At 37.4% G+C, this 26,199-nt stretch overlaps 1 protein-coding gene across 4 annotated transcripts in view; it reads left to right on the top strand.

Moving 5' to 3' along the window:
• The window catches only part of LOC115433508 (transcription factor COE1-A-like), a 131,145-nt gene that overhangs the window by 2,328 nt on the left and 102,618 nt on the right, over window positions 1-26,199 (top strand). For 2 of the 4 annotated variants that reach the window (XM_030154963.1, XM_030154964.1), the window contains exons 3-6: window positions 23-86; window positions 1,077-1,132; window positions 16,204-16,277; window positions 24,037-24,105. In XM_030154963.1, the coding sequence (XP_030010823.1) occupies window positions 23-86; window positions 1,077-1,132; window positions 16,204-16,277; window positions 24,037-24,105 (263 nt within the window). The remainder of the gene's footprint in view (window positions 1-22; window positions 87-1,076; window positions 1,133-16,203; window positions 16,278-24,036; window positions 24,106-26,199) is intronic. The other 2 variants (XM_030154966.1, XM_030154965.1) reach the window with 1 other exon arrangement.

Genomic DNA, 26,199 nt, shown 5'->3' with positions numbered 1-26,199 from the left:
TAAGTTTGTTGTGTGTGTTAAGGAGACGAGCGGAGAGAAGACCAATAACGGGATTCATTACCGGCTGCAGCTCCTTTACAGTAACGGTGAGTGACAACACACACACACACACACACACATACACACACACATACACAAGCGTTGAGTATTTACAATCACTTCAGCCAAATCCCACTCAGGTACAGTTTCCCCTCAGACGCATAAATGCGTAAAAAGCCTCCACCTTCTCCACGCATCTGAGGTCTGAACAGTCGCAGGAGGCCAACACAGCTCCCAGCACTATTTATATCAAATGAACTGCACACTATTGTGTTTCACAATCGTGTAATTTGACCAATTTCTGGATAAATGTCGCCATTTAAGGGTAACCAGCCCAGGCCATTCAGAGCAGCTTTGTGGTTTAATCAGTGTCTGTCTGTAAATGATTTGGTCCATTAAGTGGTGTGTGTGTTTGACAGTGTTGCTGCAGTCTGCTGTCAGGGTTAGATGGGAGTGGATGGTGGAGGTCTCAGGGAAACAACAACAATAACAGACATGTGGGCATAACACACAGCTACAGCATGTGAACTGTGATCACTGTGGGGCATGTGGAAGTGATCACTGTAAGGACTGTAGTGTTTTTTTTTTTTTTTTTTTTTTTTTTTTTTTTTTTTTTACATGATTGAAGTGAAAAAGTCAAGTATTATAAGTTGTGAAGCGGAAACTGGGTGTGTTTTTATTTTCTAGCGTGTCATAATGACAAACAGACCAAAAACACACTTATGTTACAGTTTTTTTCAATGTGAACTGATACACAGCGGGTCTTGTTAAACTTTAAAATGAGTATTTTTTCACTGTAGTGTTTTGTTATATATTATAGAAAGCACATAAAGAAAATTCCCCTTAATCTGGGTTTAGTATCTTATAAGATTAAGGTGAAAACCCTGAAGTTGGCAAGCGCTGAGCTACTCTTTTTATATTGTGTATAAGCCATGAGTTATTAAATGTATTTTTTGGTATGTTATTCTAATTTGAGTTTTGCTGCTTAAAATTCATGTAAAGTTGACGTTTTCCTCTTTATTTCTGCATCCCAACAGGCATCAGAACAGAGCAGGACTTTTATGTCAGACTCATAGACTCCATGAGTAAACAGGTAAACACACAGACTCATACACACCCACTCATGCACACCCACTCACACTCTCTCACAGCGGTCTGTCACCTCTCTTGTTACCTCTCCGACAATAAGCTGCTCCACTGATCTGCCTGTTCTTCACCGCCCTCCTCTATCTGCATCTCCCATGTACACACACACACACACACAAACAGTGTTTATGTGTGTGTATTAATGTGGGTGGGTGTTTCTACAGTGAGTGTGTGTGTGTGTGTGTGTGTGTGTGGGTGGGGGCACACACACACACACACACACACACACACACACACACACACGTACATACACATGCATACACACCACATGGCTCCAGGCGTTTTTTGCCTGTACTTTTCTTGCTGTGATTAGAGCAAGGAGGCAGCAAGCGGGTGTTGAGGAACAGGAGCGTAATTCTGCTGCTCACAGTGGGAAGTGGAAAGATATAACGGCACCTCTGGGATTTGGTCTGCCGAGGAGCAAGCATTTTCTGATCAGATCCAATTTTTGTGTTAGTGTTTGTGTTTTTGTTTATATGTGCGTTTATAAGAGAGATACAAAAGGCAGGAGCACAGAAAGACAGAACATCAGGTAGAAATCAGACAGACAGGTTTAGTATTTGTGTTGGATGCTCCTCAGGTAAACAGTTAAAACAAAAACAGATTTTTATGTTTTGCACTGAAGGAGCGGTGATTAACTCGTAAAGACCCGAACATCCACCACTGACCAAAATCATCTACTATGTTTAGTATCTATTGATCCATTAATCCTATCAATACATGTAATAACTGGTGTAAAATTCAGTTTGTCATCTTTTCATGGTCATCAGGTATGACCCATTTGGACGTTCAGAGGCTCCGTAGTGAACTTGGAAACAGCGTCATCTTCTGCAACATTGATTCACCAGTAAAACCTATAGAGTTTGACAAATGATAGTGGATAGAGACATTTGTTTTTATGTTCAGTTAATGATATATTTTTCTGAAAAAGTCCCTTTTTTCTGCAGTTTTCTCTGTTTTTGATAAAATAATCTTCAAGTTTTATCTGAGCTTTTATGAACATCTTCATCAGTAAATTAAATATAGGAAAATGTATGATGTATACTGATAAAATAGAAAGTACAAAGGATAATATTGGAAATAAATGGTGATAAATCACCTAAGATTGGTTAAATATGGAGAAAATTTTAGTTATTAGTATCTTTGTTGGGGAAAAAAAAGCCACTTTTAATTCAGTTTTCCACTTTACCCTGAGCTTTTATGAATATCTACATAATCAGTAAATAAAATGTAGGATAAAACTTGATTTTCACTTAAAAAGTGCATAACAAAGGAGGTAGTATTACAATAAATGGTGATAAATCACTTAAGAAAGGTTCAATATAGAGAACATTTTAGTTATTGATATCTTTGTTGGGGGAAAAAAAGCCACTTTTTATTCAGTTTTCCACTTTACCCTGAGCTTTTATGAATATCTACATAATCAGTAAATAAAATGTAGGATAAAACTTGATTTTCACTTAAAAAGTGCATAACAAAGGAGATAGTATTACAATAAATGGTGATAAATCACTTAAGAAAAGTTAAATATAGTGAAAAATTAATTTGGGAACTGACACAAAAGTCGTACTGGGTCTTTATGGGATAAGACAGTTGATTATCTGTAGTAATGCATGTGTGTGTCAGTGTGTTTATGAGGAGCCAAAGTGCCACACTATGCACTGAATAATGTGTCCCTGGCCTCTGATAGTCTCACACTGCTGCTGCCACGCAACACTGCACGCTGCGATGTGTGTGTATATGTGTGTATTTGTGTCTGGCAGGCCTAAGAGACCATACTGTTCCCTAATAACGCTGTTTAGCCTGAGCTTTGTGGGGTGACAGCCAGAAACACACACACACACACACACACACACACACACACACACACACAAACAAAGGCACACATATGCACATCATGAGTCGGGCCTTGCTCCCAGTAAAAGGTTCAGAGGCAGCAAAGTGGATGTTAAAACTATCACACACACACATATATACACACACAAGTTTTTATTCTCACGTGTAATGTTTTCCAAAAAATTTAATGTGTGCAATTTTAAGTTTGGAAAGGAAGTCATTTTTTGTGAAGATGCTGATGCTGAGGCAGGTGTGTGCAGCACCTGTGGGCGTCCGGTTCTGTCTGGGGACTGTTTATTTGTGTAGAAGAGAGTGTGTGTGAGTGAAGGGAAAGACAGAGAGAGAGCGGTTAGTGGTGTACGCATGTATTCACAGAAGCACTTAGGCAAAACTGCACATGAAGCAAAACAGTGGGTTCACTTGAGTGTGTGTGTGTGTGTGTGTGTGTGTGTGTTATTACCAGCAGCAGAGGAATGAAATACTAACAGGTGGTCAAACCAAAACAGACGTGTGGTTGGCTGTGCTGGTCAGTGATGTCATAGCCACTGCCGGTTTATAACCATGAACACACACACACACACACACACACACACACACACACACACACACACACACACACTGGTCTACCACTCATTTGTTTTAACCTAGTGTCGAATGAGAAACAGAAAAATGAAGCTGCTACAGAGTTTGCTTTGTGATCTTTCTGTTATTAATTAAAAATTACAGAAACACAGCAGGGTTTTGACTCAGCTTTCAGAGGGCTAAGGTCCTGTGGGGGTTGAGGTAATTTATTTGCATAATTATTTTTTTTTTTTTATTATCATGTTTGCAGTAGAAAGCTGGTAAAATTTGCTGTACTTAGAATGAAACAGTTTTTTTAATATCTGCATTTAACCCTTAACTTATAAAGACCCAGTGCTACTTTTGTGGCACTTCCCAAATAAATTTTTCTCCATATGTAATCTTTCTTAAGTGATTTATCACCATTCATTATAGTATTATCCTCTGTATTTTGTGTTTTTTCAGTGAAAATCGTGTACGAGGGCCGTTCAATAAGTTCATGGCCTCACCCAGAACAGAACAACACAGACTGATAATTTATATTTTATTTTTCAACATAATCTCCATTTACAGCAATGCACTTGGTCCATCGATGTTCAAGCATCACTATCCCATCACGAAAGAATGTAACATCCTGTATTATAACAACCAGTATTTCTGGGTGAGGCCATGAACTTATTGAACGGCCCTCGTATTTTCCTATATTTAATTGACTGATAATGTAGATGTATATAAAAAGCTCAGTTTAAAGTTGAGGTTTATTATATCAAAAACAGAGAAAACTGATGAAAAAGTGACTTTTTCAGCAAAAATATCAATAACTGAATGTAAATACAAGTGTCTCCATCCACTGTCATTGATCCAACTCCATGGGTTTTACTGGTGAATCAATGATGAAGAAGATGACAGTGTTTCCACGTTCACTACGGAGCCTCTGAACGTCCAAATGGGTCATATCTGATGACCATGAAAAGATGACAAACTGCATTTTACACCCATTATTTACATGTATTGATAGGATTAGTGGATCAGAAGTTATTAAACATTTTAGATCAGTTGATGATTTTGGCTGCCATTGGCTGTTTGGGTTTTTATGGGTTAAAGATCCATAACGTGTCCTGTTTTTTTGGTCAGCATCAATGTCTGGCGTCGGTTTCATTTTAAGTCTAAATTTTACATTTGCTTTTGTGTAAGACTGAATGACTTATGGAAATACGCTGTTGTTCATAAAGTTGGAATAATTTGTTTTCAGACACATTCCTATTTACACACATCAGTCATCACCTTTGACCTGGTGAATGATTCCATACTGAATCCCAGTTACTCTTTATGTATCAAGAATAAATGACATTGTCACAATCAATTCATGAGAAGAGGTAAAAATATTATATTCCAACTTCATTAGCAACAGTGTACGACCATGTGAACTCACTCCAAGAGAAATTATACAACACAAAATTACCAGCTTTTTTTCTATAAGTGATTTACAACTCTTTATTATAATATTATCCTCTACATTTTTCAGTTCAAAGCATTTTTTCCTATATTTAATTGACTGAACATGTAGATGTTCATAAAACTAAATGAACGTTATTATATCAGAACAAAGAAAACTGAGGTAAAATATCAGTATCATTAGCTGAACTTAAAAACCAGAAACTTACATGGGTTTTATTAACAAATCAACATCCCAGAATATGTTGGTGTTTCTGGGTTCACTACAGAGCCTCTGAATGCAAAAAGACATATGTGATGTCACTGAAAAGCTGAGAAACTGTATTTTACCTGAATTATTTAAGTGTGATGAAAGCATTACTGGTTATAACGTTATTGAACATTTTATAAGTACAGATCATTTTAGATGCAGGCGACTGTTGAGCTCTTTGAGGATTAAAATGAGTTTGTGGAAGGTGTAAGTGCACAAGTAGGAGGTTTACAGGTTCTTCTTGCAAGAAATATTTCATATATTTCTATAAATAATGCATAATTTTGGACCATTTTGTATTATACTAAATCTTTGTACCATAAGCAACATTCAAAAACCTTTATGACAAAACGTGCTATAGATGTCTATAGGGACAGCCACAACTGTTAGATCTAGGAAAGATCATTTAGTCAGTTTGGATGCTCTCCTCATTGAGATTAATTTGACTAAAGTGTTGATCCGAATGACTGAGAAAACCCTGTGAGATCATATAATATATTTATATCACACCTTCATCTCCAACTGTTTAACGTGTGAAATTCTTTTCACATGATTTGACGCTAGCATTTATCTAATAATGCTGGTTTTAGTGGCTCTTAAATGCCTTTGCCCACATGCCTAAGACCATCATTTGCTAAAAATAACCTGCGTAATAATACTTTAGGGTCGGTGGCTCTGAAAATGGACTTGTCAATCTTTTCAGTCTAGACACACAGCATGTTTGCAATGCCATAACTTCATTTTATAAATATTACCCTTTACAAGTCAATAAATAGTCTAACATTTTAATTCATCTGTAGTTCATCTAATTTTCTCTGCATCTTTTAATCTGTTTTGTCAGTGTGAGTTGAGGTCTTCTTCTGTGGGAAAGTCCACATTTATCACACTTCTTATGTCTGTTTTTATTGTAATACTGTCTTTTTACTTGCACTTACCTTTTGGCAAAACGTCGATTAACCTCACTCACTCTAACAACCACATTTCTTCATAAAATCCACCTCTGCAGGACCACATATACTACGCATATATCTTTATTTTTACCTGCAGTGCTTGAATATGAAAAAGCTGATTTGACCAAAACTCTGTTGTCTGGTACATTTTATGACAAAACCATCATATTTATATTCTCAGCTAATGCACATAAAGGATAGACACAGGTATGATGATGTGAGACATGCCTTTATAGAGTGTTTCCACCTACCACCATATTTAACTCAGAATAGTGGCAGGAACAGCTTAAAAAAACATTATTACCTTTGCCAAGGAGGTTATGTTTTCATCGTGGTTTGTCTGTTTGTTTGTCTGTTACCAAGATAACTCAAAAAGTTATGGAAGGATTTTGATGAAATTTTCAGGAAATGTTGATACTGGCACAAGGAACAAATGATTATATTTTAGTGGTGATCGGGGGGAGGGGGAATGATCTGCCTTGGTGAAACTTTTCTAGTTCAGAAAGAAATCAGTTTAACCCATAAAGACCCAAACATCCACTGGTGGCGAACAACATCTATTAATATAAAATATTAAATAGCTGTTGATCCATTAATTCTATCATACATGCAAATAATTGGTGTAAAAGTCAGTTTGTCATCTTTTCATGGTTATCAGATATGACCCATTTGGATGTGCAGAGGCTCCGTAGTGAACAGGGGAACAGTTATCTTCTACAAGATAGATTCACCAGTAAAACCTATGGAGTTTATTAAATGACAGTGGATGGAGATGCTTGTTTTATGATTACGTAATGTTTTCATAGGGTTTATCTGTCTGTCTTTTTGTCTGTTAGCAAGATAACTCAAAAAGTTATGGACGAATTTGGATGAAATTTTCAGGAAATGTTGATACTGGCACAAGGAACAAATGATTACATTTTGGTGGTGATTGGGGGGGGGGCTGATCTGCCTTGGCGGAGGTCTGCGTTCTCCAACTGCTTTTCTAGTCTGTTATTGATATCTTCGCTGAAAAAGTCACTTTTTCTTCCATTTTCTGTTTTGATGTAATAACATTGAATTATTCTGAGTTTTCATGAATATCTAAATAAAATATAGGAAATTAAATGTAAGAAAATACATTATTTACTGTGAAAAAAGCAAAAGACAGTGGATAATACAATAATAAGTGGTGATAATCACTTGAGAGAACTGCCATAAAAGTAAAAGATGGTTAAAAATCACACATAGACATAATGTTCTGCTACGTCCATGTGTTGGCATGTGTGTGTCGAGATGCAGTTGTGACAGTCACTTTTCTGCGTGGATAACTACTGTAAGGTTTTCTTGAGTGTTTGGCACCAAAAGCTGGCATCTGTTCCTGTGCGTCTACCTGTTTTGTGTGTGCACTGAAGGGCCCAGCACTGATTGTGGTAAATGGAGGAGATCGCCTCTCAGACTTCACAAGCGCCATGCATCACTGTGTCGTTGCTCAGCACGGCACCGGTTGATCACGACTCTGTCCCGGAGAATAAAGTGTTTGTCACCGCGGCCCTGACGGATCACTAGCTCGCAAGTCGACCTGACACTAACGCAGAAGGAAGTGTGTTCCCCCTGCTTAACGGCGTCTTGTTTACACGCTGCGCATGTCATGCTACTTCAAAGTGTGAGGAGAAAACGACTGCTGTATGAAAGGCCCGTTGAGGCGGAGGGAGGGAGGAGACAGGGTAGGAAAAGGCAGATGAAAGGGAACAGCCGAGCAGGCGAGGTGACAGTGTGATGAAGAACCTGGGAGAAACATAGTCCGGGATAGTTACACACTTTCACAAGAGCCTGTCACTGAGGGTGGACTAAATATTATTTGCAAATTACTCTTTGTGTCAGGGTGTTTTTCCTGTTTGGAGCTCCAGATGGCTTAAGCTGGTAAAGAGGACAGAGCAGGCACGATGAGAAACTTCAGTTAAACTTTACTTTGACTGGCAACTGCTTCAAATAGAAACGAACCAATGGAAAGATCTAACAGAAAGGTAGATGAGCTGACATGGAACAAAGCATCTGAGAACACTAACAGTGTCCTGCCTCTTTATTTTTCATTTTAGAGGAAATTAAAACCCCTACTTTAATCATTATCAGCAAAAATCTGTACAAAAACATTTTTCTTCTTCTTCTTCTTCTGTCCTGCAAAAGTTAAGTTCTTGAAACTAGGAGATAAGACAGCTCCACTGGCCTTTTCTGTGGTTTTGGAGAAAAGCCCTGAAGCAACAATAGCCTTATTCTGTTCATAAAGATAAATGCATTCACCTGGCCCAAGGTGTGAAGGTTTCTTGTCGACGAGTACAGTATCCATGTGTGCTCGGTTCAGGAAGGAACAAAAGAGCAAAAGTGCAAGAAAAGAGAGAAAAGAGGTTGAGATGACAGTGATGCATGTTTGTCCAGATGAGGAAACAGGTTCAGAGCAAGTTCCTTGGCCCACTCTATTCCCACTGGCAACAAACGCAGGACCAAACATTGGTAAAAACATATTATTAAATGCATGTTTTGTTCAAATTCTCCCAATTCCGTTTCTTACTGTATCTTCTACGATTTGCTTTCATTAATCCAGATTTAAGGCAAGAATTTACAGTTGAGCCGTGGATGAATAGGGTTAGAGAGGGGATTCTCTGTTTAACAGCAGCGTCTTTGCACTGACTGAGGTTAGCTGAGATGTTTTCGGTGGACTGATGCTGATTGTGGTTTATGGATGGATTCATTTACTTCCCATTTGGCTTGGATTGCACATCAGTGTCTCCTCCGATGTCTCTATTATCTTGTCATCACACTCACATAAACACTGTTTTGGAAAGCTTGGCATTAGTTCCTCTGGCCTGTGGGTACACTTGTTTGTTTGTTTTCTTGAGATTAAATTACTTTGTTAAATATTACTTTTACATTTATTAGGCATACACAGCCCCGGAGCCTTGGACCACCAACGCCTTTAAAGGTCCAAGTTTATAAGTCAATACATTTTCGGCAGGTGTATTTCAAACTCGAGTATATACTCATGCACTGAAAATGATAACTGACAAGGGCCCGGGGCCCAGAAACAAATGGGGGCTCCAATTTCATAGACGTACAGGGTCCTGGAGAGAACTGGCTATTAGTATGAAATGCTTTAGGCTACTACAATTTCCAGTTCGACAGTGTCGTAATGGGACTCTCATCGTCTACACCTACTGTCTCTCCATTAATGCTGTGGAGCACCAAGACAGTTTCTTACACCCGTGTCTGCTACACTTCCTACAAATGAGGGGCACAGTCTGCAGCGTTGGTTCATGTTGGGGCCCCATACGGAACATGCTCGCCCGGGGGACGCTGGTGGGACAGTCAGGCTCAACAATAGGCTATATTTATACCACACTATATACTTCTTAACAGAACCTCAGAATCTACATTCACATACATGTAAAGTCTCTGTTTATTCAAGTGTTAGGCTCTGTTCACTGCAGATTAAATAGGATCATTTAGAAACGTAGCATCTTCACCTTTGCTGTCATGATGTGATTAACATGAGCATGCAACTAGGCCAAAAAATGCAATGACACTTGTAAATATACTAGGCTTGCACTGATTAATTGGCCTTAGTCATATATGAGGCGGCAGTCAGGAATGTGAAGGGGGCACATGTCGCTGATGAAGGTGGCGACGGGGGTGGGGGGTGGTGGTGGTTCTGTGGCGTACATACCTCACACTGAGTACACACACACCATACAACCATACAAAGTGAAAGTGAATTTTATGACAAAAACCCCCCAATCAAATCAAGTCAAATCACCTGTTTTCATACAGAAAACCTGGCACCGTTTTGCACACTTTTCTTCTATTTTTAAAATAAATGTTCTAATGGGAAAGTTACATTGCAATGTCTTGTGTGTTGTGTTTGGAAAAAATGAGATTGGAATTGGCCAAAATTGGTATCGGCCGTCCAGGTACCCTGCAAATCAGAAATTGGGATCGGCCCTATAAATTGTAATCGGTGCAAGTCTAAAACATAGAAAGGAAATACATTCTAAATATAAGGAAAGTTGTGCAAATTCTCAATGTAATTGTTTTATTCACAGTCATTTCATCTAGATATTTTATCATCCTAACAGATGATAAACACACCTAATCCACCCAAACATCATTGACACACATAAAACAAGAAAAGCACTCGGAGAGCGCAGACCTCCGCCAAGACAGATCTGCCCCCCTGCCCCCCCATCACCACCAAAATTTAATCATTTCTTCCGTGTGCCAGTATCAACATTTCCTGAAAATGTCATGAAAATCTGTCCAGAACTTTTTGAGTTATCTCGCTAACAAACAAACAAACAAAAACACGCACGCACACAAAGCAAAGCCATCACAGTACTTCCTGGCGGAGGTAATAAGCAAGAACAAAATTAAATACAGAAAGAATTTGATTAAAATAGTATTTATTTATATCATTGTCATTTTACAATCCCATTACACAGAATAATTTGAAGCATTAGGACTTGTAAAATCACTAGAATGCTTGCTGTTACACAAAAATTAGACTGAATCAAACATGTACAGTAGATGTTGTTTTTGTTTTCCTGTACCAGTTCAGTGTTGCTTGGAGTTGTCCAGAAAAACTATCCTAATTTGCCACAGCGGTGGATAAACAGGACTCAGAGTGTTGTTGACTTGATGGCAGCAGGTGGACTGAACTCCAGCTGAAGTGTATTAGAAAGGACGGTGAAACTTTTCCACCATTTTCTGAGAAAAGTGAACTTGTCACTCGCTGAGACTTGCTGGAATTTGGAGCGACAGATCAAACAGACTGGAATAGACCAAAGACAGACAGGGGATGTATATTGATTGATAGATAGCTTAGTGGTGTGTGACTCGTGCTTGCGCTTTATTCTGCTTACCAGAACCAAGAGTAATGTATAATGGAAGCGAGAGAAGCCTGAGAACTCGATAAAGCTGAGGCGTCGTTTCACAAGTAAAGAAACTGTGGCCAATGCTGTGGGAATAGAAGAGTGTATTCACAGAGATTTGTAACTGCAGACTTCGGAGATTCACCTAATCAGTGTGTGAGAGATGAGAAATGGTTGTTATTGTCTCGAAGTTCTGTGTGAAATACTGTACGGGCAAGGTGTGTGTCGGGGATGATGAGTGTTTTGTACTTGTATGTGCGAAAAGTGAAGGTGTTAATGCAGTGGGGAATGAACCTCAGCAACACTCTGCCAATGTGTGAGTGTACACTTTCACTGCCTTAAAATCCAAACACATATTTTCTATCATTATACTTATAGAAGACGCATTTACTGTAGTGTGGTTCAGAAAATCCAACTTCATTGTAGTAACCAAGGCACCTTCTCAATTTGTTTGTTTCAATGAAATGTGTATCTATGCAAAATTTCTAAGTGATAGGGTGAAAAGAAGGCAGTGCTCAAGATGTCATCTTTCCTCTAACCATCCTACCTCGTCTTCTCCACAGTTCTTGTCTTTAGATCATTCACTATGGCATCCACACGACAAACTAATGAAATGTATTTGATTGGCTATGCTGACAGAGAGACTATTACAAGATACAAACAATTACCAACTGTAAAGCAAGTATTGCAGCGTTTCCACCACCATTTGAAGGAGAGCAAATCCATCCGAAATGCCAGTCATGAGACAATTGATGAGCTCTTGGTTGTGTGGCAAAATGCATCTATTCCAACAACTATGAAGAAACATGCCATTGAAAAGCTGGAGGTGTTAAACTCTTTGATGACTACAACAAACTCGTAAACCAACAACGAGGAAGAAAAACAGCTACTTTTGCAAGTTGTAGAACACAACCGGAAACTAATTCCAATGAACACTACCAAGAAACTGGCTATTGAAGCTCTGAAGAAATAGTTCTATTTTGTTGATGTATGTTGATGCTCTGAGAAAATAATTCTATTTTGTTCATGCGTGTTGATGTTCTAAAGAAATAATTCTATTTTGTTCATGTGCTTTGACATTGTGAGTTTGTAATAACTTTTGTATATTTTCACTAAAGTGTCATAAATGACATACCAAGAACATCATATTTTTAATAACTAATTTTGATCATACTAATTTTGTAATACTCATCGATATAATTATATATAATTTGGTAGTGTGTCAATTGTCATTTTAAAACAAAGATCTGTGAGTATGAGTATACGCATTATCAGTTTAGCCCTCTAAATATAAATATTTATTTTAATTGTTTCCTTTTTTGTTTTGGATAATACAACTTAGCAAATGGTTATTTAATGTAGTTTGAGCCAGATTGACGCTCTTAGTTAATCATCTGAGAGAAAAGAAGTTCTCTAAAATTGTGATTATTTTTTATCAAACTATGACAATATCGAAAATACATTGTGAGGTTGACCTATCTGGAGCACTGCCATTCCCTGAATATATCAACCTAAAACTTTGCAAAATAAAATAAAGTGACATTTGGAACAATTTGGGAAGGTGCCTAGACTTCTTTCATTGAATTTATTTTTTTCTCAAATTATTGGACCACCCTAATTTACTGCCATGATTCTTCTTTCCTTCAGATTTGTTTTGCAAAATACAACCGCTGTCTCAGCAGAGTGTGGTGGCCTGAGAACATACAAATCAGTTATTATGCACTCATGCACCGATGCACCTATCGGAGTAACTGTGCAGATTTTAATGCGATTATGAAGAGGCTGCTTGTAGGACTGATCCAATGAGACTTTAAAATATCCAAGCACCTTATGTAGTTGGACAACACCACTTTTCAAAACACTGTAGATCACTTAAATAACTGTTTCACTTAAATCACTGTTTCACTAAATATCACTGCCCTGAAATGTGTAAATACAATCAGAAGTCTTTATTTACAGCAGGGGTGTCAAACTCATTTTAGTTCAGGGGCCACATTCAGCCCAATATGATCTCCAGTGGGCCGGACCAGTAAAATAATAACAGTGGAAAAAAGTAAAAATTAAATTCTGATAGTGTTAGCATCTACAAAAATCTGAATAACATGAACAACTGGAAACATCTCAAGAAAAACAAGTCCAATTTTAACAATATATAATTATTATTTGATTTTTATTTTTTTTTTGCTTAATTCATTTTTTTTTTTTTTGCTTGATTAAAGATTTTTTTTTGGCTTAATTCAAGATTTTTTTTTTTTTTTTTTTTTTTTGCTTAGTTCAAGATTTTTTTTTTTGCTTAATTCAAGATTTTTTTTTAGCTTAATTCAAGATTTTTTTTACTTAATTCAAGATTTTTTTTGCTATATTCAACTTTTTTTTTGCTTAATTCAAGATTTTTTTTGCTTAATTTAACTTTTTTTTGCTTAATTCAAGATTTTTTTTGCTTAATTCAAGATTTTTTGGGTTTAATTCAAGATTGTTTTTGTTTAATCCAGGATTTTTTTTTTTTTGCTTAATTCAAGATTTTTTTTTAACATGTACAAAAATTTGAATAACATGAACAACTGGAAACATCTTAAGAAAAACAAGTCCAATTTTAACAATATTCAGCCTCAGATTATTAGTTTATCGTTTACAAATGTGCATTACAACTTACATTACAATTACAAATGCATGAAACATTTAATAACAGGCAGAATATTGGTAAAATTGCATTTATCTTAAGACATTTCAGGTTTTTCAAATTTTTTTTAAATAACAGTTTTTAATAGAAGCATTTTCATGTAATTTTACTTTTTTACACTAAAACAAAGGTAAAATTGGATGTTTTCATTATTTATAGGTTTAATATGATACTATTTTACTGGTTCTGACCCACTTGATATCTAATTGGTCTGTATGTGGAATCTGAATTAAAATGATTTTGACATCCTCGATTGTTAATATCTTAAGTGTAATTTTTGTATTTCACAATTACATCCCACGGGCCAGATTGGATCCTTTGGCGGGCCGGATCTGGCCCCTGGGCCGCATGTTTGCCACCTGTGATTTACAGTATTGTACAGGCAGCTCTTTTAGAGGTCGTTTAGAGGTAGTCTTTAGAGTATATATACCAACCTTAATGTCAGCCTGGCTACTAACCCATTGTTGTGTTTCAGTCTGTTGGTTTTTTGTCTTCTTATGCTGTATACTATCTATCTATCTATCTATCTATCTATCTATCTATCTATCTATCTATCTATCTATCTATCTATCTATCTATCTATCTATCTATCTATCTATCTATCTATCTATCTATCTATCTATCTATCTATCTATCTATCTATCTATCTATCTATCTATCTATCTATCTATCTATCTATCTGTTTTGTTGTTGCTTGTTTTTATGTAGCACATGCACAAGCTTATATTCTTTATCGGTGCTGTAAAACCCCACGACTGTGAAGATGCTAAGACATAACTTTTGTCATTGTATGTTAATGCAAACACGGAATATCAACGTCTCTGAACCGAAAGAGTTTCATCTACACATTTTATGACGCATATTAGGGTTGCATGATATTGGAAAAAACTGACATTGGGATTTTTTTTAACCCAGCGATATATATTGCGATATGAAAAAATACTCAGGAATATATAATAGCGTAAATGGTCAAACAGATTACTTTTGTTACCTCTCGTTGTGGCAACATGTGCAAGGCACTATCAACACAGAACACGTCTTTCAGTATCATCCTTCTTGTAGCCGAAATAATTCCAGATAACTGACATTGCTTTTCTTTTAGGCACCAAATCTTTTTTTTCTGTGATTTTCTGTTGTTCGTTGCTTGATTTTCAATGTTGTTACCAGTGACTCACTCCATGTGCAGGGGTGTGGTCTGCTTCGGCAAACTGATTAAGAACAGTTGTGATTGGTGGATCACTGTGCGCAGTGTGTGCCAGGTACCCTTGAAATTAGATCAGAACACGTCGAGTTCATTTACCTCCTACATTGCAGGACTGGCGATGTAACTATTGTAAACACGTACATTGCGATTACAATGCTCAAACGATATATTTTGCAGCTGTAATGTATATGCATTGACATTATAAAAAAAAACATTATAAAAAATGGTTTTTGTCTTTCCTCAGTTGACAGGCCATGGTTTGGGGTAGATGATGGAAACACAAAATCTAAGACTTTGCAACCAGAGACTGGAACACAAAGGCCAAATTCTGTAGGTTTGGGCAATAAAAGCAACTAAAATGATTGGGTTTAGTTTTGTTGTATTATTAAATACACTGTAAATACATTGTGAGTTGACTTTGTTTTTTCTTTTTTTCATTGGTTTGTTAAGATATTTTGAAGGGATACAAGCAAGAATGATTTTTGATGTATTGATTGGTATCCTAAAACTGGTATCCTAAAGTGTTTATTGTATTTTAGGTTACTTTTATATTTTGTGAGGGTGTTTTTATTTATTTTTTATGAACTGACACTGTGTTGAGCTAAGAACCGAAATTTCGTTTAATAAGGTACTGATGGTGCATTATTGAATGACCATAAAGTAAGTCTGAAGTCTGAATGTAGGAGAGGCGCATATAAGCATTTACATGTTCAGTCTCAACAGAATTCACTGTCAGTTGACTTCAAATCAACCTCATTGATTGTATGTTCTGTATTATGGAAGATGACTGAATAAACTTAACCCTTAAACCTTACTTTCTGTTTTTGATATTAGACTAAACTGTGGGATCAGACAGTTGAAAAGCACCATGAGCAGTTAAAGCATACACAGAAGTTTTGATGAACATTGTATTTTCTGTGGTGGTTGGGTTATTTGTTGCCTTTACAGTCAACTTTGCAAACTGTAAAATTGTGCGATGAGCTGCCTCTGTTGTGAAAGTTTTCTAAAAATCATAACTGATGACACTAATGCACTGGTAGACACATTTTTTCAGAACTCACTTTATTAGTGCACTTGAATCCAACACCATATTAGAGATGGAGAATGTTTTGTTAATTGGGCTCAGTTTGTTTTAGTTTGTGTAACAGTGTCTTTTCTTTTCTCTCTCTCTCTTTCGTCAGGCAATTGTGTATGAAGGCCAAGACAAAAACCCAGAGATGTGCAGAGTGCTGCTGACACATGAGATCATGTGCAGGTAATCATCCATCTTTTTACTTCTCCTTAATCCTCTTCTGCTTGTCTCATCACAGGGAGTGCAGCTTCTGTTTTATGTCCTCCTGTCGTTTCCTCTGTTCTCCTCTCATCTCGTTTCCTCTTGTTTCCTGTCCTCTTGTTCTCATTCTTCTGGTTTCCTCTCCTCTTCTTTTTACTCTTTTTGTTCCCTCTGGTTTTGTTCCTTCTTCTCTGTTTTCTCTCATTCCCTTTCCTCTCATTTCCTCTTCTCTTCTCTTCTCTTCTCTTCTCTTCTCTTCTCTTCTCTTCTCTTCTCTTCTCTTCTCTTCTCTTCTCTTCTCTTCTCTTCTCTTCTCTTCTTTTCTCTTCTCTTCTCTTCTCTCATTTCCATTTCTTTTATTCTTTCTTGTTTTGTCCATCTCGTTTCCTCTTGTTTTCTCTCCTCTTGGCCCCTCTCATTTCATTTCCTCTTCTCTCATTTCGTCACCTCTCATTTCCTCTCCTCTATTTTTCTCTCTTCTCATCGCTACTACTTTTGTTCCCTCTTGTTTCGTTCCCTCTCCTTTCCTCTCATTCCCTCTCCGCTCTTTCCTTTTCCTCTCGTTTCCTCTCGTTTCCTCTCGTTTCCTCTCGTTTCCTCTCGTTTCTCCTCTCCTCTCCTCTCCTCTCCTCTCCTCTCCTCTCCTCTCCTCTCCTCTCCTCTCCTCTCCTCCTCCTCTCCTCTCCTCTCCTCTCCTTTCCTCTCTTCTACTTTTTGGCTGTGTTCCTCTTTTCTACAACATACTTTGTTTGTCTGCTGAGAGTTCCCACCAATCATTTCTTCGTTCTCAATGCATTTCTTATTTTGTCACCCTCATTAACCCCCCCACACATATACACACACAGACGCATACATACACATATATATGTGTTGAGGAAGATGAGTTTTAGCTATCAGAGTCGTTGCTTTAATTATAATCTAAAGATGAATTTCTTCAGAAGTAGGTTGGGAGGAAAGACTATTTATAGAGGCATTTTACCAACCTATCCTATACAATAGAAAAATGTGTGTGTGGATGCATGTGTGGTGTCTGTGACGCCTGGTTAATTAGGACACAGAGAAACTCATTAGTCAATCTGAACCCTCCTGTTGTTTCATGGCTAACAAATGGGCCTTTCTCCACAATCTGACTATAAAATATAGGCAGGGACTTTTACACAAGCACACATACACACAAAAACATATGCATGGGCACACTCTCATATGCACACTCACTTGCACACACACGCACAGCACAGTTATAAAAATTCAAATTTAGCACATGAATTAAGTTGTTCTTATTCCCTGACCTTGTCACTGAACAACTTTAACTGTAACAATATAAATTGGGGTTCATCTATATGCACAAGCAGGGATTTAAGCAGTGAAATAAGGCCCACTAATATTTTATTCTATAGCTCACTGAATAGTCCTCAGGCTGCAGAGGTTTATAGACGACCCATTGAAATTCTGATGTGATTTACAAGGAATTTATAAATAATTGTATTTGGCAACAGATTTTACTGTAAATTATTGTTATTCATCATGTAGGGAATGATTTGTGGACATGAAGAGACTGTTTTGCATATAGGAGGTGGAGTAAACATGAATTGCCCTGCATCTGTCCTGCAGGATTATTCAAACATCTCCTCTGGGGGAGCAACAGTGCGGCGGTAGCGGCAGCACAAAAACTATGACTTCTACAGTGAGTGTAAACACTCGCTTTTCTGTAACAGCCGCTGAGGTCAAAGTTACGGCTGTTGCCTCATGTTCTCACATGCTGATTCTGCAGCAGGGGCCTCACACGCAACACACAACATACAACACACACACGCACAAAGAGCTCAGGGCGTCCATTAATCAGTGTGGCTCATTGTCATGGTGGTGCTATTAGCCATATGCTCCCAGCCAATCTGCCACCACACAGCCCCACGTCGCCAGAGTGGTTGAAGGCTCCGACACGAACAGAAGAAAGGTTTCACTCCAGAGAACGTGAAAAAGAGGTGGCGTTATAGTGCAATATAAATGTAAAATATTTGGTTTGGTTATTTATAAATGTAGATGGCTTCAATTTAAGAATCAGAGGTGAATGGAGTCTTCACTTGCAGTAACTGATGCTTGAAAATGATAACATTTCCACATTACAATATATTCAAATGATTAGACCTGTTATATATTTTATTGACGTCTGTTCTTATGTTATATAAAATATTCCTAACAATGTAAAAATTCTGAAATATTCAATGTTTTATTCAGTGCTTCATTTGTTTGCATATAACTGATGTTAACCTTAAATGTTACTTTCATCAATTTCATTAGAATAAAATAACATAAAATAACTACATGTAACAGGAATAAAACTTCCACCCTGATTTCTACCCAAGTCCTGTCGTATAGATTTTCATCAGTAGTAGTGATGGAAACAAAAACCCCATAATTCCATGGTGGTTCTTGACATCATCATCGTGTCTTTTGGTGCTGTTTTGATTTAGAAACTTTTCACAGCAGCAATGATGTACTTTACCTGTACAAAATGGAGCGAAACTGATATTTCACTAAACTTCTGTTGAGATGTTTGTATTAATCATAGAAAAGCAGGAAATCCTCACATACAAGAATATTTTGCTTTTCCCCTTTAGGTTCAATATATGATATTTCTGTGCTCTTGTGTTTGTGTGGAGTTTGTGTTGGAGTCCTGGGAGTTGCTCGTTCACTAACTCCATATTAAGCTAATGCCTGCTAGGGTTGTACACTGTTAATACTGTAGAGGAGCAGAAGAGTAGTGAAGAATTTAGGACCGACCATCAGGATTTTCACAACCTTCCCACATAAGAATCAGTCTAAAGATCTTCATCATGAATGTAGGATACCTTCTCAAAACAGACTCCATACAAACTTCATGCACCCAACATGTGCAAATCTTATCTTTAATAAGTTTTATATCAATCATTCGTTAACTGACGGAAGGCCTCAGTACTTGTTTGCTTACACTAAGGTTGTATAAACATTTCCCTGTGTCCTTTGCACATACAGAAATTGTTAAATGGTATCTCCCACCCTGGCTGTTATTGAGACTCTATTGTTTAAAAGTGTGGGTGTGTGCGCTCAATGTGTGTGTCGTGGGAGGAGGGGAGAGTCGGGGAAGAGAGCAGATGATTAGATCACCAGGATCCACAGCAATAAGTGCTACATTACCCTCATCCCGCCCTTTGCTTTCCTTTCCACCACCCCTTCCATTTATAACATCTTCCTCTCTTGCTCCCTTCTCCTCTTCCTCCTCCTCCTCCACCCCCCCTCCCCTCCCTCTTGAGGCATAGTTCAGCCCCTCTCCCCTTCTCCCCTACTTTCCCATCCCCTTATCTCCCCCTCCTCTGTCCTCTCTGACTTCTCGCTCGTACCGGACAGTGTAGTGACCCACTTCATCGAGCAGCAGAAAGGAAATGACAGTCAGAGCAGAAAGAGAGGCACAGCAGCAGATAGTGGAGACAATGTGGAAGGTGTAACGTATCAGTCTCTTTCTTTCCACCTCTGCCATCTGTGACAGTGGGAAACCTGAGACGTCTCCCCTTCCTCTTCTTCCCACCCAAAGCTCCCTCTCCTCCCACCCCACCTCTCACTCTCTTTTTGTAGCTTTCTCCTCCCACGCTCACCCTTTCACTTCACTACTCCTTTATCCTCCTCCCTCCTGCTTACACCTTTATTCATAATTGATGCATGCAAGAAAGCCTTTTGACAAACTTGTAGTACGTACATGTGTGACTTTAGGTGCGCAGGTTTTTTTTTTTTCTGTTTTTACTGTGGTGTGTGTCCCACCCTCTTCTCCTCTGAGCCCCAGGCCTTTTCTGTATTCTCTAACCCACCCCGTTACCTGACATCAATACAATTAGGATCAAACTCCAGCTATTTTTCTCATGTTTTAGATAACATTCATGAGAGTTCTTTCATGTCAGCATTATTTCGGGCTCTAATTTTTAACAAAAGTTGTAAGTGGGCCTTAAGGTGAAGTTCCTGATGTCAAACAGTGCATGCAGTTTCCAGGAGATAACCAAACAATGAGAAGGTAGACATCATGCACCATGGTCATGGAATAATCTTCAAAAAACTGTAAAACTGCATACATTCATTTCTGTTAATTATTTTAAAATTATCATGGAGAATGCAGTGAAGGAGGAATGTCCCTGTTTTTCTTGATGCCATTATGGTTGAATAGCTGTTGTGTTTTATTGTTAATTTTGTATCATGTATGTGTTTTATGTTGGTTGGACTTTGTATGGCTGCTACCTTGGCCAGGTCTCCCTTGCAAAAGAGATTCCTAATTTCAATGGGACTTCCTGGTTAAATAAATAAATAAATAAATAAATTTTTGGTTGTCAGTATAATATAAGTGATGTTGGAGTTGGATTTGTACAAAATGGGAAAAAAAAGAGATTTGAATATAATAATAACTTTTATATTTCCAGTATATGAATTATTGTGGTTGCTCTCAGGTTATTCAGTTTTTATCTTCTGTTCCACTACAGCAGTACGAGTGTACGGCATTGCATACAGTGTAACTTCATCATGTGGTTGAATAGATGCTATTGTGTTTTATTGTTAATTGTGTATCTTGTATGTGTTTTACTTTGTTTGGACTTTGTATGGCTGCTACCTTGGCCAGGTCTCCATTGCAAAAGAGATTCCTAATTTCAATGGGACTTCCTGGTGAAATAAATAAATAGACAGATACATTTTTGGTTGTCAGCATAATATGAGCGATGTTGGAGTTGGATTTGTACAAAATGGGAAAAAAAAGAGATTTGCATATAATAATAACTTTTATATTTCCAATATGTAAAAAGATGATAACATATTTTAAAAACTGAGTCTTTCTCTGACTTTTGGGATACTGTCTCTGTCTATAACAATGTGACAGTTTGTTTTTCTCTGCAAAAAATCATCATGCTTGCTCTTAAGTTATTCAGTTTTTATCTTCTGTTCCACTACAGCAGTATGAGTGTACCGCATTGCATACAGTGTAACTTCAATATGTGGTTGAATAGTTGTTGTTGTGTTTTACTGTTAATTGTGTATCATGTATGTGTTTTATACTGGTTGGACTTTGTATGGCTGCCCTATGGCTTCTTGGTTAAATAAAGGTAAAATTAAACAAATAAATACATTTTTGGTTGTCAGTATAATATGAGCGATGTTAGAGTTGGACATGTACAAAATGGAAAAAAAAGAGGTTTGCATTTAATAACTAGAAAAACACTCAGAGAGCGCAGACCTCCGCCAAGGCAGATCACCCCCCCCCCCCCCCAATCACCGCCAAAATTTAATCATTTGTTCCTTGTGCCAGTATCAACATTTCCTGAAATTTTCATCCAAATCCATCCATAACTTTTTGAGTTATCTTGCACATGGACAGACAAACAGACAAACAAACCAACACAGACAAAAACATAACCTCCTTGGTGGAGGTAATAATAAGTCATTTCCAATTTGTGAAAAGATGATAACATATCTTAAAAACTGAGACCTTCTTTGACTTTTGGGATACTATCTCTTTCTATAACAGTCTGACAGTTTGTTTTTCTCTGCAAAAATCATTGTGCTTGCTCTCAAGTTATTCAGTTTTTATCTTCTGTTCCACTACAGCAGTAAGAGTGTACGACATTGCATACAGTGTAACTTCAACATGTGACTTTGAGATTAAAACAGCTGTAAACAAAGGGACATTTTTAAAGAATCTTCAGAGGAAAACATATGTCAGATCTAATTTTAGGAGCCAATTGGCAAAAAAATAGGGCTGACCACTGAATGGACGTGTTCGGTTTGGAGCCACAGGATGTAGATGGGATGTTTTATATGTTTATCCTTCAGTCGATTTCAGTGGAAACATGTAATAGCAAAATATGTGAAAGTCAACTTAGTCCTAAACACATAAAGGCTCAGTATGTGCATGTATCAGCATAAAGTCTATTTTGTGCTGAGAACCAATTAGTTATTATCATTAGCTAACTCCATTACCATGCTAACAGCAGTCTGCATGTACAGTATGATAACAGATTTTCATGGTTTTCATGTCGAAAATCCTCATGCTCACTTCCTGGTTCTTCAGTGCCTCCTCCTCTGAAACTTTACCATCATACAACACTAGATGTATGTACACTGATCATACATTTAGCTTTCTACAGATTTTTACAGGAAGTTTTTAGAGTAAGTTTTTTAGCAATACTTTTTAGAGTGTTTACTAACCTTAATATCAACCTGTTACTTATCTATCTATCTATCTATCTATCTATCTATCTATCTATCTATCTATCTATCTATCTATCTATCTATCTATCTATCTATCTATCTATCTATCTATCTATCTATCTATCTATCTATCTATCTATCTATCTATCTATCCATTCGTCTACTGTATCTGTTTTCTTGTTGCTTGTTTTTATGTAGCACATGCACAAGCTTATATTCTTTATCTGTGCTGTAAAACACCACAACTGTGAGGATGCTAAGAAATAACTTGTGTCATTGTGTATTAATGCAAACTTGGAATATCAACGTCTCTGAACCAAAAGAGTTTCATCTACACATTTTATGACACATATTAGGGCTGCACAATATTGGAAAAAACTGACATTGCAATTTTTTTTAACCCTGCGATATATATTGCGATATGAAAAAATACTCAGGACTATATAATAGTTGTGTGGTGCCGACATAAATGGTCAAACAAATTAGTTATATTATCTATTTATTTATTACTGGCTATGAAGTGCAGTCAGGTGATTAAAAAAAAAGAAAAAGACCACTTTCAGCACTACATAGACTCCATCTTCTTGTAATCACAGAAACATGCACAAATCTTCCATACAGAACCTTTAAGGATGTCAGTGTTTGAATAAAGGAATATCTTTTTTTACTTTTTATGAGCAATTCCCTTCTTACCTCAAGTAAAATGACAGTATTAATAAATACACCAACAGACTGAATGCTAAACTAGTTATAGTTTTGTTATGCAACCAGTGATGAATGGCACTTTGTCAAGGAATGTAGATTTTTTAAGGACTGAAAATTAATGCACATTGCAGCAAAGTTACACCACCTGCTTAGACTGAAAGTGTTTGTGTTTCATCTCCGCTTCGATGCTCTTTGACCTGGCAAAGAAATAACATGGGCAAGACTGAGGCTGTTTTATCTCTGTTACAGCCATGAAAGTCTTCAAATATGATGTTTTTTTTTCAATATCCAGTTGTCAACACTGAGGTCTTAATCTATGTCTCTGTTGAAATCTGTTTTAAAAATTTTTAACCCGATTAAAATGACTCCCAGACGGTTGAGTCACTGTAAATATAGCCGGTCACTTTTTCACTCAGCACATTTTGTAACAATTTTTGCAGTGCATACATGAGTTGGCTGAGCTCACCAGCTGGCTGTTTCCCTAAAAACTTACTTATTCCTTTTAGATGTGCCTATCTCCTCACTTTCTGTGTCATATAAGTCTATTTTTATCCTAGCTGTCAGTGTAGACCTGCTTGGCACAGCAGACTTCGTTGAGTAAAACTATGGCCTGTTTCAGACAGATGTGATCAATTGCTGTGAATTTGGTGATGAAGTTCTCTACATCAGTGCAGATAAAGCACGTCTTGCTGTTACATTCCCATTTAAACATCTAAATCTGAACTCCCATATAATGTACTGTCTGTTATCAGTGCCTAGCTCTTCTCTAACTTTGCCCTGTGTCTTCTTCCTCTTCAACTGTCTTCTCTTCTCTTAGTCGGTGCTGTGACAAGAAGAGCTGCGGAAACCGTAATGAGACACCCTCAGACCCTGTTATCATCGACAGGTACTGTCTCTCACTTTGTCTTTCTCTTTCTCCCACACTCGCACACACAAACACTGGATGTGGGACTGTGTTGACCTGTTTGAATGACGGCGTAGGATGGGTTGTTTGTGTGTTTAGATGATCTGCTGTCACTCCTGAAATAGATGTTCCTCAGATAGAATCGATGGCTTCTGATGGAAGACAGGTTGAGAATATAAGCAAATCACACTGGCGGACAGATCTGATTGAAAGCACTTGAGAGAAGAACCTAAGCATCTCTAAGACACGGAGTGAAATGCAGACAGATTAAAGGTCCAAACAGTTTATTTACTTTTGCACATGCACTTGCAGTAATGGAGTCGTTGACCTGAGCAGAAGGGACACAAATGTTCATCAGCTGCTCATTCACATCCTTATAACTGGCATCAACACACACACACACACACACACACACACACACACACATATTTATGCACACATTTAGACTTGACTGAACAAACACAACTCAGATGAGTGTGTTCCCTCCACGTAATGCAAAGTACAAAGCTGTTTACTAGCAGATGCTGTCTATCGCTTCCACTGTTACTTTTTTTTGTCTACCTGTCTGTCTCTTTCTTTCTTTCTGTCTGTCTGTTGAGGTAGAGGACTGAAGTTATCCCTCTCTTACTACCCCTCCTCCTCCTCTTCCTCCTCCTCCTCCTCCTCTCTCTCTTCTGCAGCAGCACAGAAAAATGGGTCATGAGCAAAGAAAAAAGTGACAGAGAAAAACTGAAATGAGATCCAACCTCATTTTAATCTGATTTCTTCTTGGCAGTTGTTTTAACCCTCTGTGAGCAGGTTTTTCGTCGTGCGTGTCTGTGTGCGTTTGGCAGACTGATTCACAAAGGGAAAAAAATGCTGATCTTTGTCACTGTCATCAATTCAGCACCTAGTAATCATTTCTTTTTGAAAGTGAAAGCCTACCTTAACTCAGGAGGCAAAATATAGAGTTTAACTACATTATTCTGGCAGAGTAAAACCTTTTTAAAAATAAGATTGTCGAAAATATGCCCTTCTGTGATAACACGTGAAAACTTTTTCAGATATTGAAAAATCTACCCACACCATGCATAAATAATACTGCAGTGTCTGTAATAAGTGTGAAATTTATTTACTGTACAAGTCTGCTATTTTTAATGTATACACTGATATGTGTAAATGCTAATCTTTGCGTTAATTTTTGCCATTAGGTAATGTCTAGTAGTTTGAAGAACATATTCATTATCCAAAACATATGAAAAAACATTGTAATTTAGCTTTGATACCATCTATTCCTAAGTGTAATCAAGACACTTTAATTAAAAATGTTAACATTAGAACCTCAGCTAAACATAACTAACATCAACACAGATACAGATATGAGACACTGCCTGAAGCATCACAGCTGCATTAACATTGTGTTAGCGTCGTTCAGTGATCGCAGGTTTTCACTACGGATACTTTTCCAACCTTTTCAAACCCCTGTTTGACAAATTGAAATTGTCATCAAAGTATGAAAGTCATTTTTCAGAAAATATAAAACTTTTTTCTTAGTGTTTTTTAATTCTTGTGTTTTTGTGCCAAGGTTTTGAAACCCGTGAGCAATGATTTGAGACTGGAGACAGTCAGCTGTGTAAAATGTATTGTTGTTTTGTCTTCCATCAAAGGCCAAAGACGAAACAAGTGTTTTTGGCTAGAGGATCAGTTTCTGCTGCTCTCAGTGGAATTGTATGATTTTCTTTCTTTCTTTTTTAAAAATTTTTGTATATTTTTTTATCCTTTTTAATCAAATCAAATCAAATGTTATCCAGATAAATATCTTTGTAGATCTATGTGTCTAACTTACTTCTCTCAGTGTGACAGCAAAATATTTTCTCACCTTCACCTCATATAAATAATTCCGTGTCCCTGTCATGTGTGATAATATATAAACTGGCCTCTTCTGAGTGGTGGCCTCCTCTCCTGTTCCAAGTCAAAGACCGTCAAAGCCCATAATTCTCATTTCTCGCTTTAAGGACTGTGCTCTCCTTTCCCTCACCTCCCACACTTATTTCAGTGTTTAGAGAAGTCTTATGAAGTGGATAAACACTTGTGTCT

The sequence above is a fragment of the Sphaeramia orbicularis genome, chromosome 14 (assembly GCF_902148855.1).
Source record: "Sphaeramia orbicularis chromosome 14, fSphaOr1.1, whole genome shotgun sequence".
Lineage (NCBI taxonomy): Eukaryota > Metazoa > Chordata > Actinopteri > Kurtiformes > Apogonidae > Sphaeramia > Sphaeramia orbicularis.
The sequence above is the reverse complement of the archived record's forward strand: the minus strand, read 5'-3'. Positions and strand labels throughout refer to the sequence as shown.